Raw genomic sequence first — 14,858 nt, 5'->3', positions numbered from 1 at the left:
CTCCTATTTTGAGAAAAATGCAAGTCCTATCTCTCCAGATTACTATAAACATCTTAAAATCTGTGGGAAAAATATATTCATGCATCTGAAAGTTCATGAATATATATCACAACTTCCTGAGAGCACTATTGTTAACACCTGCCTACCTCTATAGTTTTAGAAACAAAAACCATAGGGGAGCAATAAACTAGATATGTCCATCCATCTACTTTGATTTTGCATTTGAGAAAATCACAGTGATCTTAAAGCCTGCTACAATACCAAGCCTCACAAAGTCATGACTAATAGATGTAATTGTGTGAGCACTTTATACACATGAAATTTAATCCATTTGGATTGGGTAGCTTTCACTTTTCTGTTAAAAAAAAAAAAAGTACCTTAAAAGTACTAGCTAAAGCATAAATTTACAGTAACGAAATTAAGTTCTTTACTTTCTGGATGTGAATGGCAGCTGAATAAAAAACCTCTGCCATTTATAGAAAGAAGTAACTTACAACTTGAATTAGAGTTGCTCAGCATGCCAAACAAAGCCACAGGCAAAGCAAAGCAAAAGGGAAGCTTGCTATTTTATAGGTTAGACAAGAAAAAGTCTAAATGAATTCTCTAAGTGAGAGACCTTCATATTTCATGCAAACCCCAGGAAATAATTAAGGCTTCAGTGCAATTCTGGGACCTGTGATCTATAAACCACTTCAATAAACTTCATTTTCATCTGGTAGTATAGAGATTCTCTCATATCCCTTACTACCCTTTAAAAATTGTCCTCCTTTAAGGCAATGAAAATTTGGCACATAAATAAAAAGCATAAAATTGTTTCAGGGAGGGGATGAACACGATTCAAATTCAACCAGGTGCTTTATCACCAATTTGGGAGAGTGTGGTGTTATTAGACAAGCTGATAGAAAGATCAAGAGGGAAAACTATGGGTGGAAACGGAAGATTAAAAAAAAAAAACTTTGGAGATAAACTGAAAACACAAGAAGTATTTCAAAGCAAAAGTAAGAGAGCTACTTCAAATAAAAGTCTATAGACAAAAATACCATTAGATCACTTAAAAAATTATCACAAGAGGTATATGACCTCATATTTTAGACCAATTCTCTATCACACCATAGTAATTATAGAACCTAAATTACAAACAAGGGGTCCACAAGTGTTACAGTCAGGGATTGGGGATGGTGCTGGATGTCAGTTAGTCTGAACTGGAATATCATGGTAGCAGAGCAGTTATGGATTCAGTCCTAGCTCAGTCACTAAGAACTGTGGCCTTACCTGGACTCTGTCACCTGGTTACGTTTCAGTTTCCCCATCTCCAGCACAGCACATTAGATGGTCTTAAAACTAGTCTCTGTGAGGATCAAGAGAATCCTTAGGGTTCCGTGAAGACCTGTCTGCACCCTTCTGCTGCTGCAATTAGGTTTGGTTTTATTTGTTTTGATTTTAAAATAAGATTTCACATACAACAAACTCATGCCTCAAGAAAATTTAAAATCACTGAATTAGATCTTCTGGGGTTCCTTCCTGTACCAACATTTAAATAGGTTCTAATAATCATTTTTGAAGATTCACCAGTTCCACAAAAGGAGCTTTTCTGGGCTGAGTTCTTTTTGGGTCATTTTTTAAATTGTTTTTCTTTCCTTGTGTAGACACACCAGCAAAACACATTATATAGTATCACTTGATGTTTTGTACTTGCTACTCTGAATAAATAGGGAAGTTTGTGTGTTTCTAATCTGGTATCCCTATGTGGAAAAGGTTTCTGAACTGCAAGACATCTAATTGCAATTTTGAAGCACCAGCACCCAGAAAATAAGTCTCACTTAGATTTTGTTGCTTGAGAAACTGACATATTTCTAGCAATGGAGGTGGAACATAGAAAAGGCAGAACTCAGTCACCTAGAAAACAAAAGATTAGGTTCTTCAAGACTGAAAAGGGAAGGGAGAATCACTGGTGGCAGTTCTAGAAGGGGCTGGGAGTGGGATTGGGTAGGAAGACCTATGTTTCTGCTGTCACAGTGTACCCACAGAGGTGCTAGGCTCGTCTTGGGATGGTGAATACCTGAATATCCAGGCCCTGCAGGACTGAGCAGCATGGGACAAGGGGATATAGGAGCATGCCCTAGCCACGCTGATGGGGTGAGAGTTACATGACATAGAGCCTCACCACTCCAGTCACCCCAGTCTAGTTCAGCTGATAGAAAGTCTATACTTCCAACATGTAAGTGAACCCAGGCAAAATCCCAGAGCCACCCAGCAGACTATCAGCAGATTTCAGATTCCTGAGCAATAAATAATTATGTGTCAAATAAAAAAGAGAGGAAGGTAATTATTTGGAAGCTAGATAATTGTGCATGCCTGACTGAGAGACTGGAGGGTTCTGCTGTAAAAAGGGAAAACAAGCAGCAACTTTATGAGCCACTGAATAAATTCAGAAAAATGGAATCCCTGCTCCTGTTTGCTAAGCACTTTGTATGCCTCTTCAGGCTCTTCAGTATCTCTAGAAAGAACAGTCCGGACTTCCTAATACATGATTAAGTGGAACGTCTAGCCAGTTCTAATAGGTGCATATCAAGCTGGAATATTTTTTCTCCAGCTTTACTGAGGTATGATTGACAAATAGAAATTGTATATATGTAAAATATACAACCAGATGTTTTGATATATGTGTACATTGTGAAATGATTACCACCATTAAGCTAACAAAAGCAGCCTTCACCTCACCCTAGTTACCATTTTTGTGTATATGTGTAAAAAGAACACTTGAAATTTACTCTCTTGGCAATTTTCAAATACACAATGCATCATTATGAGCTACAGTCACCCTTCGTTACCTTAAGTCTGTACATTTGTTTATCACATAGCTGTAAGTTTGAGCAACAGCTCTTTAATTCCACCCCAAAGACCCTGGTAGCCACCATTCTACTCTCTGATATTATAGAATTATTCTAATTTAGGAAAAAATAATGTACTGTTCCTTAAATCTGATATATCTGACCATACTTATTTCTGATTAACATGAGGAAAGGACGAGGAAAACTTGTCTGGAGAACACTTGTCTTTTGGCTTTTGGCTTTCCTTAGTCTCCAGCTTGCCAGCTGCTTATCTTAGGACTCATCAGCCCAAGAGAGCAGCTTGGGTCTAATGTCATGAGTTCATTCCTTAGAATAAATTTATATATATATAATAAAAATATATAATACATATTATATATATATATACAATATATAAAATATATATGATATATTATATATAAAATATATAAATATATATTATATCATATATATAAATTTTTATATATTTATATGTATATATGCATTTTATTAGTTCCATTTCTTTCTAGAAACCAATATACTTAATATGATTTTTAAATTAATCAATGAACTGTTCCTGGTTAGATAGTGGCTGTAGATAATTTTTCTTTGGGATTCAATTCTCAAATCTCTAATTAAGACGTGTCCTAAGAAATACTGAGACCCTGTAGGAATTCCATTATTAGAATTCCCCCCACCTTCCTTGGAGGGGGAAAGAGTCTCATTCTATCGCCCAGGCTGGAGTACAGTGGTACAATCACACAGCTCATTGTTATCTGTGCCTCCTGGGCTCAAGTGATCCTCCCACCTCAGGCTGGTTTTTAATTAAAAAAAAACTAAATGCTGTATCTCCATGAAATAATCAGTGACTTATATCCTTGTTTCTGAGTTTAGTTCTTCCTTAGACTAGTCTGCAATATGACCCTGGTAGAGTCACCGAAGGTATTTACTCTGAATACATCTTACCATCAAGTTAGATTCATGCCACTGAGTTTTACAAAAGACATATGACAATTAATCAGACTATACAGTGTATTCAGGTTTAAATGATACCAGTAAAAATGATAAATAATAAGCTACCATCTTTTTTTTTCCAAAATGTGGTTGCATAATTACAAGAAACTTGTTTTGATTTTAAAATAAGTTTTAGGGAGTTTAGCTATGACACTAATACTATGACTTCTAATTTCAATATTTATCTTTTATCATGCCATTATAAAATATGAAAAATTTTCTGTGTCCAAATATACCCAAGGAATCCATTCAATCAATTAGTATTCACAAACTTCTAAACAGTATTAAATGTCTTTATTACATGACTAAATGTAATAATAACTGCCAATTTTATCTTTTCTATAATTTTAGTAGGGTTATTTCTCTTCTCTAGACTATTATTTTTAAAAATGTATATAATTTACATATACGTGCATGTGAGGCCACATCTACATATAGCATCTGGTCTTGACCAGAAATAAACTAGAAATGTTAGCACCCAGTTCATGTATTTAAATAACATCAGACATTCGTATTTGAATTTAATTTTAATTTATGCAGAAGGAAATGGCTGGATTGAATAAAAAATTAAGTTTCTTGTCATGGCATAGTTACTGCTAGAGAAAAATGGAAAAGAAGAAAAAAGAAGGTAAGTAAAGGCTCTGCTCATGTAACATATTCAAGCCCTAAGGAAGATTTCACATCTGTCAGAGAAGAGGAATTCATTTCTTAACACAAGAATCCGCTCTCTTTCCAATCATTGTGAACCATGTTTTTAAAATGAAAGAGGTTCTTTTCTCCCCTTTGCCCCTTCCACTAACTCCCACTCTGCCACCAATAGTAAAGAAAAGTAAAGCCCACAGATATCTGTCTCTGGGCCACAAAAATAATCAGGTTTTATTATTTCCAATTAGAAATATGACATAGACATTCAAAGTAATTTGGTGATAAAGTAGAGTTGGAAATGAAAAAAAAAAAAATTGAGGAAGTCTACTAAACTGGTCCCAAATTCTACTACACTTAGAGAGAATATCAATTTTCTCAGAAAATATAAATGCTAGAATCAATCTGTTTGCAAAAATATACTTAAAAAGTCTTTATTTATAGGCAGAATCTAAGTTATTTTGATTAGACACACTAGGTTAATTTTAATTCTTAAAAATATTGAATGATTTTTTATTTTCTTTTTTTTGGAAGAATTTTAAGATGAGTGAGTTTACAACTTAATCAGGTAATCTGTGAATCACCTTGAAGGGTACAATGGACTACTGACATATTTTTAGAATCATTCTTTCAACTAGTTTCAATGGCAAAACACCAAAAAAAGAAAGCCCTTGGAACCTTACATCTGGGTTTAACTGCAAATCAATTAGAGCACTGGAAAAAAAATATGACAAGGTAAATAGGCCAGCAAAGCTCTGAGGAAGGTTTTAGGATTTTGAAAAATAACAGTGGCCTATACTCAGTATTCAGGCTTTACAAATATAGCACCAGAGATATACATATCATAAAAAGGCTATAAATGATAATTTCCTTAAAACAAAGTCAGGAACTAAAATTTTTGCAGGAATAGCAAATCAAACCAATATTAACCTTTTCCATCTTGAGATTGGAAAGTTAGAATTTTTCCTTTGCTCCTCTTCAGTAATAGACTGTCTTAACAATTTCCCAAGCTCAGTTCTTTGCCGGCTCACTGGTAGTTTTACATGTTTCCAATATTACAAATAACACAATTTTTTTCTTTTCTTTTGAGACAGAGTCTCACTCTGTTGCTCAGGCTGGAGTGCAGTGGTGCAATCTAGCCTCGCTGCAACCTCTGTCTCCTGGGTTCAAGTGATTCTCCTGCTCCAGCCTCCCGAGTACTTGGGATTACAGGAGTATGCCACCATGCCCGGCTAATTTTCGTATTTTTAGTAGAGATGGGGTTTCACCATGTTGGCCAGGCTGGTCTGGAACTCCTGACCTCAGGTGATTTGCCTACCTCAGAGTGCTGGATTATAGGCATGAGTCACCTTGCCCAGCCCAATAATACATTTTTTTTTTTTTTGAGACGGAGTTTCGCTCTTGTTACCCAGGCTGGAGTGCAATGGCGCGATCTCGGCTCACCGCAACCTCCGCCTCCTGGGTTCAGGCAATTCTCCTGCCTCAGCCTCCTGAGTAGCTGGGATTACAGGCTTGCACCACCATGCCCAGCTAATTTTTTGTAGTTTTAGTAGAGACGGGGTTTCACCGTGTTGACCAGGATGGTCTCGATCTCTTGACCTCGTGATCCACCCGCCTTGGCCTCCCAAAGTGCTGGGATTACAGGCGTGAGCCACCGCGCCCGGCCAATACATTTTTTAACATGAAAATTAGAAGCCAAGGTCAGAGCACAAGCATCATATGAACCTGTATAGAAAAGCATATGCAGATGGGAGACTCAATTTCCTTGTTCCAAAGGCCAAAAATATTGAATATTAAACATGAGATTCTCTCCTCTCCTCAGCCTAATATGCTCTATGAACAAATGCTAAATCTTTTCTATCAGAATGTTTTAAAACAGTCATATTTTTAAACAATGGTATTTTTTAAATGTCAAAATTAGAGTATTCTAACTATAAACATGTCTTTCCTTATTGTAGAAATTTCAGATATTATCCAAAATAACACAGTTTACATTCTTATGATATGCTAAACAGTAAGCTTAGCACATTACAAACATCATCTTATCCTTATAATTACCCTACAAAATAGGTAGTACTGTTAGCCCCTCTTTTCAGGAGCATGGAGGGTTTAACTAACTTATTATCAAAGTCCACACAGTTAGCTAGTGACAGAGATTAATTAGATTTGAACCCTAGAATTTGTAGGCTAAACACAAACTAGTACCAGACTACACATTTTAAATTCTTATTTTACAATGTCACTTGTATCTATGACCCACAGTAGTTCACAGAATTATTTTGAGTTTGCTTATTTTAATAGTTACAACATTACTTTAAAAATTTCCACAAATATTCATCTAGCACTGAAAATGTGGCATAGATGCTGATGATAAAATACGTTCTCATGAAGACAATAACAAGTATTACTCATGATAGAAGTTTTTCTCTATGGAATAAATGATGAGACACAACTACAGATAAAATGGTGTGCTCCCATTCAGTCCTCTAATTCTAGAGTGCCACTGAAGGAGAGCAGATCACGTTAAGCCGCAGTGATGTGCATATGTATGGAAAGACTGCAGAGTGGTTTGGAGACCTGGCTCAGGAGTCAGAGTTATCTGGTACAGAACTCAGGCATTTCAACACATTTGTGTGTCCTTTTGGACTTAACTTCCTATTTTCCTCATCTATAAACTGGGGAAATAATGAGCCATATCTGCTAGAGTTTCAGTAAAGATTTAACAACATAGTGTACATAAAGCACCAAGGATATGCCAGGTATGTCATATCCTCAGCATATGCAAAAGAACTGAAATCATAACAACCACTCTCTCAGACCGCAGTGCAATAGAAATATAATTCACGACTAAGAAAATACTGACATTCTTCGCAGAACTAGAGAAAACTATTTAAAAATTCATGTGGAACCAAAAAAGAGCCGGAATGGCCAAAAAGAACAAAGCTGGAGGCATCATGCTACCCAACATCAAGCTATACTACAGGGCTACTGTATCCAACACAGCATGGTACTGGTACAAAAACAGACACACAGACCAATGAAATAGAAGAGAACCCAGAAATAAGGCATCACACCTTCAACTATCTAAACTTTGACAAACCTGACAAAAAAACAAGTAATGGGGAAAAGATTTCCTATGCAATAAATGGTGCCATAATAACTGCCTAGCTATATGCAGAAGATTAAAACTAGACCTTTTCCTTATACCATATACAAAAATCAACTCCAGATGGATTAAAGATTGCAATGTAAAACTCAAAACTATAAAAACTATGGAAGACAACCTAGGCAATACCATTCAGGACATAGGTATGGGCAAAGATTTCATGATGAAGATACCAAAAGGAATTGTAACAAAAACAAACTTTGACAAGTGGGATATAATTAAATCAAAAGGTTTTGCACTGCAAAAGAAACTACCCACAGAGTGAACAACCTACAGAAAGGCAGAACATTTTTGCAAACTATATATTCGACAAAGATCTAATATCTAGCATCTATAAGGAACTTAAGCAAATAGGCAAGAAAAAAAAAGAACCCCATTAAAAAGTGGGCAAAGGAATAAACAGACACTTTTCAAAAGAAGTTATATATGCAGCCAACAGCATATGAAAAAAAGCTCAACATCACTGATCATTAGAGAAATGCAAATCAATATCTCAAAGAGATACAATTTCACACCAGTCAGAATGCTGATAAGGTTGTGGAGAAAAAGGAACATTTATACATTGTTGTATGGTGGGAGCATAAATTAGTTCAACCACTATGGAAAGCAATACAGCAGTTCCTCAAGGAGCTTTTAAAAACAGAAGTATCATTCAACCCAGCGATCATCTTCCTGAGTATATAACCACAGGAATATAAATCATTCTATTACAAAGACATATGCACATGTGTGTTCATTGTAGCACCATTCCCAATAGCAAAAACATAGAATCAACGTAAATGCCCATCAATGGTAGACTGGGAAGAAAATGTGGTACATATATACCTTGGAATACCATGCAGCCATAAAAAAGAACAAGATCATATCATTTGCAGGAACATGGATGGAGCTGGAGGCCATTATCCTTAGCAAACTAACAAGGAACAGAAAACCAAATACCACTTGTTATCACTTATACATGGAAGCTAAATGATGAGAACTCATGGATACATAGAGGGAAACAGACACTGGGGCCTACCTTAGGGCGAAAAGTGGCTGAAAAAATGCAAATTTATTCTCTTACAACTCTATAGATTAGAAATCCACAATCAGTTTCACCAGACTATAAAATCAAGGTACAGGCAGGTCTGTATTTCTCCTGGAGATTCTAAGGGAGAATCTGTTTCCTTGTCCTTTCCAGCTTCTAGAGGTGCCTACATTCCTCAACGCATGGTCCCTTCCTCCATCGTCAAGGTGCACCACTCAGCTCTGTTCTGCTCTTACATCTTCTGTCTCCTGCTCTGATCCTTCCGCCTCCCACTTACAAAGACCCCTGTGATTACAATGGGCTAATCTGGGTAATCCAGCAAAATCTAATCTCAATATCCTTAATTTAATTACATTTGCGAAGTCCCTTTTAACATGTAAAACAACGTTCACAGATTCTGGAGTTAGGATGTATTAGCATCTTTGGGGTGGATATTATTCAATCTACCATGGGTATATACCATTTGTTACATTATTTTTGCAGATGAGAAAATATGTAGTAATTATTAATGCCACTATATACATTGAGAAATAAGAATTCAGAGGCTGAATAACACAAACTCACAAAACTGAAAAGTGGGCCCCAACCTATAAACATAGCGTTTCTCACCTTGAGTCTGCTTTGACTACACAATTCTGCTCCCAAAATAGAAAAAAAGGGACTCCCCACTTAACGGTAGATTTTGTTATTTCCTTGGGTTAAAAATATTTACTAAATATTTATTGAATGGCTAACTGTATGTAAGATCCAGTTTTAGTTTCCAGGAATAAGTAAGAATCAGATATAGTCAGTCCCAATGTAATCCTTTATCTTTCCATATATTTAAATACCTATGATTCCTAAATGTGCATATATATATAGCACTGACCAAATTTAGCTACCTCATTAACATCCCCAGTTGCATTTTCTATAAACTTTTCCAGTGTGCCAAGTCTGAAACTGAAATCTTGATTTGTTCCTACAAATGTTCATCCCCCATTTCACCAGCTCAGGAAATGGTCTCACTGTACTCCTGTCCCTCACCACCCACAGCTAATCTATAATTGAATACCTTAAATTTTGTCCCCCAAATATATCTTAATTCCATCTACTTCTCTTTATTTGCACGGCCTCCAGACTCCTAATTAGTATCTTCATTTTCATTCTTATATTGCCTCAATCCAACCTCCACACATAAACTAGCATGATCTATTTAGAATATAAATGAGATTATGTCGATGGCATGTCAAATATTTCAGTAACTACCTGGAGGACTTATCAAACAATTCAAACTTTTCTTGCTATAGTGAATAACCATATAACATGCTCTGTTTAGGACTTTTCTGTACCTGTTATCCTGGCATAACTAGTAATAAAGTCTCCTTTCACCCCTACAATTATTCCATTTGGATGATAAGTCTCAGTCATCACATCTGTAGGGCCCTGTGTGGTCTTTCTTTTGCCTAAATATTATTCTCATAGCTGAAGTCTTCTCCCTCAGGACTCAGTGGTGTCTTCCCTAAAGTCTCCCGAGTAGTTAGTTTTCTTTAAAATCTGAACCACAGTATTCAATCCTATAATTAATTATTTCATTTGTTGAATGTCTGTTCAATCCATTAGGGTGCACAAAGAGAACCAGGCCCAGGCCTGTATGTGTTGTTTACCATATATATATATATATATTTGTATATATGTATTTCAGTCAGCATCGTATCTGAAACATAATAAAAGCCCACCAGCATCTGTTGAGGATTAATGACTAAATAAGCTTACCATATAGGCAGAGAGATAGTAAATACATAGTGTAAAATTAACATAATATAAATGTGTTCAATATATCAACTACCAAAATTAATACAAAAAAGAAAGTAGTTACTTCTGCCTGCAGAGAAGAGTTGAAGAGAACAGACTCCATAAATGGAGGATGCCCAAGCAGGGTTGATGGGCGAATAAGATCATGCAGTGTGAATTAAGAAGCCAAGAGAAGACCTAAGCTTAGGGGATGGCATTTGCAAAGGCAAAATGGTATAAAACTGTGTGATTATTCAGGGAACTCCCAAGTAGTTTCTCTTATTACAGTGTACAATGTTGTATAAATGATATATTAATAAGACCAATCTTAAGGACAAAACCTAAATTGTGGCAAGCACAGAAGAAAATACAGAGAGAGCTAACAAATTTGAAGCTTGGCTTTTTTTTTTTTTTTTTTTTTTTTTTTGAGACAGAGTTTCACTCTTATTGCCCAGGCTGGAGTGCAATGGCATGAGCTCAGCTCACCACAACCTCCACCTCTAGGATTCAGATGATTCTCCTGCCTCAGCCTCCTGAGTTGCTGGGATTACAGGCATGCACCATCACACCCAGCAAATTTTGTATTTTAAGTAGAGATGGGTTTCTCCATGTTGGTCAGGCTGGTCTCGAACTCCTGACCTCCGGTGATCCACCCATCTTGGCCTCCCAAAATGCTGGAATTATAGGCCTGAACCACTGCACCCAGCCTGAAGCTTAGCTTTCCTTTCATTTATAGCCCTAAGATGATTTGAGAAATTCTATTGCATGCTTAACTCACCTTATAAATTATAGACATTCTCAGATAAATCAGTTTCTGAAGTGTTATATTTCAAACTCCATTACCATAAACAATACTCACAGTTGCAGTTATTACATAAGTAGATGATATTAAATAATATCACCTACATAGTTTTATTGTCAATAATATATAAAACTAAGCTGAGCTTTGCTGTCAAATAAATTTTGGGGTTTAAATTTTAAGAATTATCTCAAATTTCTTTTTTCTATAATATGCTTTAATTAATTATTAAATTATTTAAAAAACAGGCCCAAACCACTATGTTATCATTTTGGCATTTATATTGTACAAATGGATAGATAAAAATATCTACAGAATCTATAAGACTTCAGGTCATATTTTGACGTAACTAAAAGTTGACGTAAGTAAAACTTATCATTGACCTATTTCTCTAGAAATAGAATATTACCAAGAAAGATATTTGGTATAGATAATCATAAATAGTTGCTTTAAACATTTAGAATGTACACTGGAAGTTGCATACTAGCAGACTGTGTGACAAAAATGCTGTGTTTAGACCCTAAAGTGTTTCGAAAATTGACTTAAGATTTAAATTTGGGAAATCACAAAAATCCAGAATTCTGGCCACTCTTAAAAAAAAACTAAAGATTAGATAACTAGCGATATTCCATAAATCACATTCCCCTAGAAAGTAGCAGACGTTTTCTAGTTAACCACAGAGCCACCCTCCCCATCACCCTAGACCACTTCCCTTATATATGTGACATGACTGAGCCTTTGTGTGAAGCAAAACTACCAATCATTAAAGACCAATTGAAAATCATCAAAAATGCTCAGAATATATTTAGACTTTGCTCCTTTGTAATACTGAGAATTAAACATACAGGCTACTTTTAAAAATTGTCTAAATATGAAAAAATTCAGATATTCAACTCTTTTTTTCTTGGATTTTATTTGCTAACTAGACTATACCAAAACAAATAAGCCAAACACACCCAGAATAACAATTATTCTCCCTGACTAGCAAGCTATTTGTTTTGGCATCTAGTCAATACAAAAAAAATGGTACAGTACACTAATCTAAAAATATATATCATGCATTTAATCTGTGGTTTACTTAAAAGTGCCTCTCTGTTATATATCTTTCAATGTAGCAAATATACTTTATTTTATTTAAACGGGAAGCCTTGACATGTTTTCAATATTAAAACTGTTCTAGGTTAGGAAATATTAACCTAGAAATGTCATTTCCATAGAAATAACAGACACATACCTTAGCTATCTGGACACACCAGTTAAGCAGCAGTTGTGATCCAATGTTATCCTTGTGCTCATGGACATACTCCAACAGGCATCCATGGGGCATAAGCTGAGTAACCAGCTGGATGGTTGGGCTTAGACACACACCCAACAAACGAACTAGGTGTGGATGATCCATACTTGCCATGATCAGAGCTTCCTATAAGAAAAAAATGCAATACCATCATTTCAACTCAAATTTTCTTACATTTAGAGTTACTTGCACTGTACTAATGGCGCTGATGATTTTTAAAATGTACTCTTACTCAATGGAATCAATCAAAATGAAATGATAATGTTGCAGTTATTCTACCTTTAAAGTAATTTAATTCAATAAAATTAAATAAAAGGCAAAGTCCTTACATGTATTAACATGGACGCTGTTATACAATAACTGCCTATAAAATTGATAGCAGTATTTTCTCCTTTGTAATATGAGCAATATTGTATTTTATTTATTGCCAAGTAAGTAAAAATGATTTCCAGCTTATACTATGGATTTTTTTTTTTTACTTTGACCTTTGCTCTAAATGTGCAATAATCTATACAAATTTAGCTAGTTGCAAGTACAGTGAGGTGAGCTGAACTTTGAAGTCACGCATTATTGGTGTAGAGTTGGACAATTTACAGTGGTGTCATGAATAAATCGTAAATATGGAAATGTAGATAATTGCAAGTAATATGTCTATTGTCAATTTATATAAAATAATAAACATTTTAATAAGACATTTTGTTCCATAATTTTACCTTCCTCAAATTTATTTCATTTTCAAAATTATAAGTGATGTCTTATTCATAGATTCATAAAATTTGAGAGCTGAGACTATAAAAATTTGACTACTCCAACTTTTATATTTCATAAAATGAGAAAACTGAGTTATAATTTTGCATCAGAATCATAAAGGCATCAATGCCTAATGGGAATAAAAGTGGACATATGATAGTTATTTAGTGCATTTCAGTTAGCTTCTAATAAAAAGTTATTAGAAGAGTCTTTATTGTAATTTGAAATAGATATAACCATAAAATAAATATGGTTTATTTATTTTTATGTACTTTGATATGTGCTTTTATATTATGAAAACAAAATATTGTGAGCTCCTATGGAAAAAAATATTATCTCATATGAAAACAATAGTAAATTTTCGCTTTTAAGAAGCTACATATCACCTACATACTATTCTTGTCAATATCATTTAATCTGAATCTAATCATAAGTAAAAAATTCAAACAAATACATATTGTAGAACATTCTGCAAAGAAACTGGTCTGTATGGCCGGACACATTGGCTCACACCTGTAATCCCAGCACTTTAGGAGTCCAAGGTGGGCAGATCATCTGAAGTCAGGAGTTCGAGACCAGCCTGACTAACATGGTGAAATCCCATCTCTACTAAAAATACAAAAATTAGCCAGGCGCAGTGGTGGGTGCCTGTAATTCCAGCTACTTGGATGGCTGAGGCAGGAGAATCGTTAGAACCCGGGAGCTGGAGGTTGCAGTGAGCTGAGATCATGCCAGTGCACTCCAGCCTGGGCAATGGAGAGAGACTCCATCTCAAAAAAAAAAATAAATAAACTGGCCTGTACTTATTTAAAATGTCAATATTAGGAGCAATGTAAAAGAAGGATATGATTTTCAAACTAACATTTATTACAGAAATAGGCCAATGATGCATTTTTGGCTCTTAGATTAAAAAAAATATAAAACATATTGGACCAATTGAGGAAATCTAAATAGGGATTATATATTATATAATATTGTATCAATGTTACATATTTGAGAGTGATAACGGTATTGCAGCTATGTAAAATAGTATTCTTTGATCTTAGAAGATTCCTAAATCTTTATGAAGTATCTTGTGACTGCAATTTATTTTCAAATAGTTCGCTTAGAGACAGAGAGAGAGACAGGATATATGTATATGTATCTATGTTTTTGATGTGTGTATATACATATACACACACAAATATTTGCACATACACCTAGAGGGGGTAATACGTATATGGCAATTGCTTATCAATTATTTTATCTAGACAAAGGTACACTGTTCATTGTATTACCCTTGGACATTTTCTATAACTTTGAAAAATTTCAAAATAAAAAATTCAGGACATAATTTATATTGAGTTTCTGTTTAAGATGGCATGACAGATTGAATACACAAATTATTTCCTTTTCCTGTCAATTTCACTATGCTGACAAAAAAAATAATTTTAAAAGGCAGATACCAACAATCATAGAAAGGAGACAATAAAGATAGAATAGTAAAAGTAGGAGTGGCTCATTAGTGCTAGCTGACCTGGTAAACATAAGAAACCTGAAGCCTAATTTAATGTGGGGAAATTGAGAAGCAATCCAATAATATGTAA

At 34.9% G+C, this 14,858-nt stretch overlaps 1 protein-coding gene across 4 annotated transcripts in view; it reads right to left on the bottom strand.

Moving 5' to 3' along the window:
- ERBB4 (erb-b2 receptor tyrosine kinase 4) overlaps positions 1 to 14,858 on the bottom strand; it is a 1,210,589-nt gene that overhangs the window by 192,437 nt on the left and 1,003,294 nt on the right. For all 4 annotated transcript variants that reach the window (XM_017535013.2, XM_017535015.2, XM_017535010.2 and 1 more), the window contains exon 20: positions 12,463 to 12,648. In XM_017535013.2, coding sequence (XP_017390502.1) covers positions 12,463 to 12,648 — 186 coding nt within the window. The remainder of the gene's footprint in view (positions 1 to 12,462; positions 12,649 to 14,858) is intronic.

Source organism: Cebus imitator, unplaced genomic scaffold (genome assembly GCF_001604975.1).
Source record: "Cebus imitator isolate Cc_AM_T3 unplaced genomic scaffold, Cebus_imitator-1.0 Scaffold89, whole genome shotgun sequence".
NCBI classification, from domain to species: Eukaryota; Metazoa; Chordata; class Mammalia; order Primates; family Cebidae; genus Cebus; species Cebus imitator.
The sequence above is the reverse complement of the archived record's forward strand: the minus strand, read 5'-3'. Positions and strand labels throughout refer to the sequence as shown.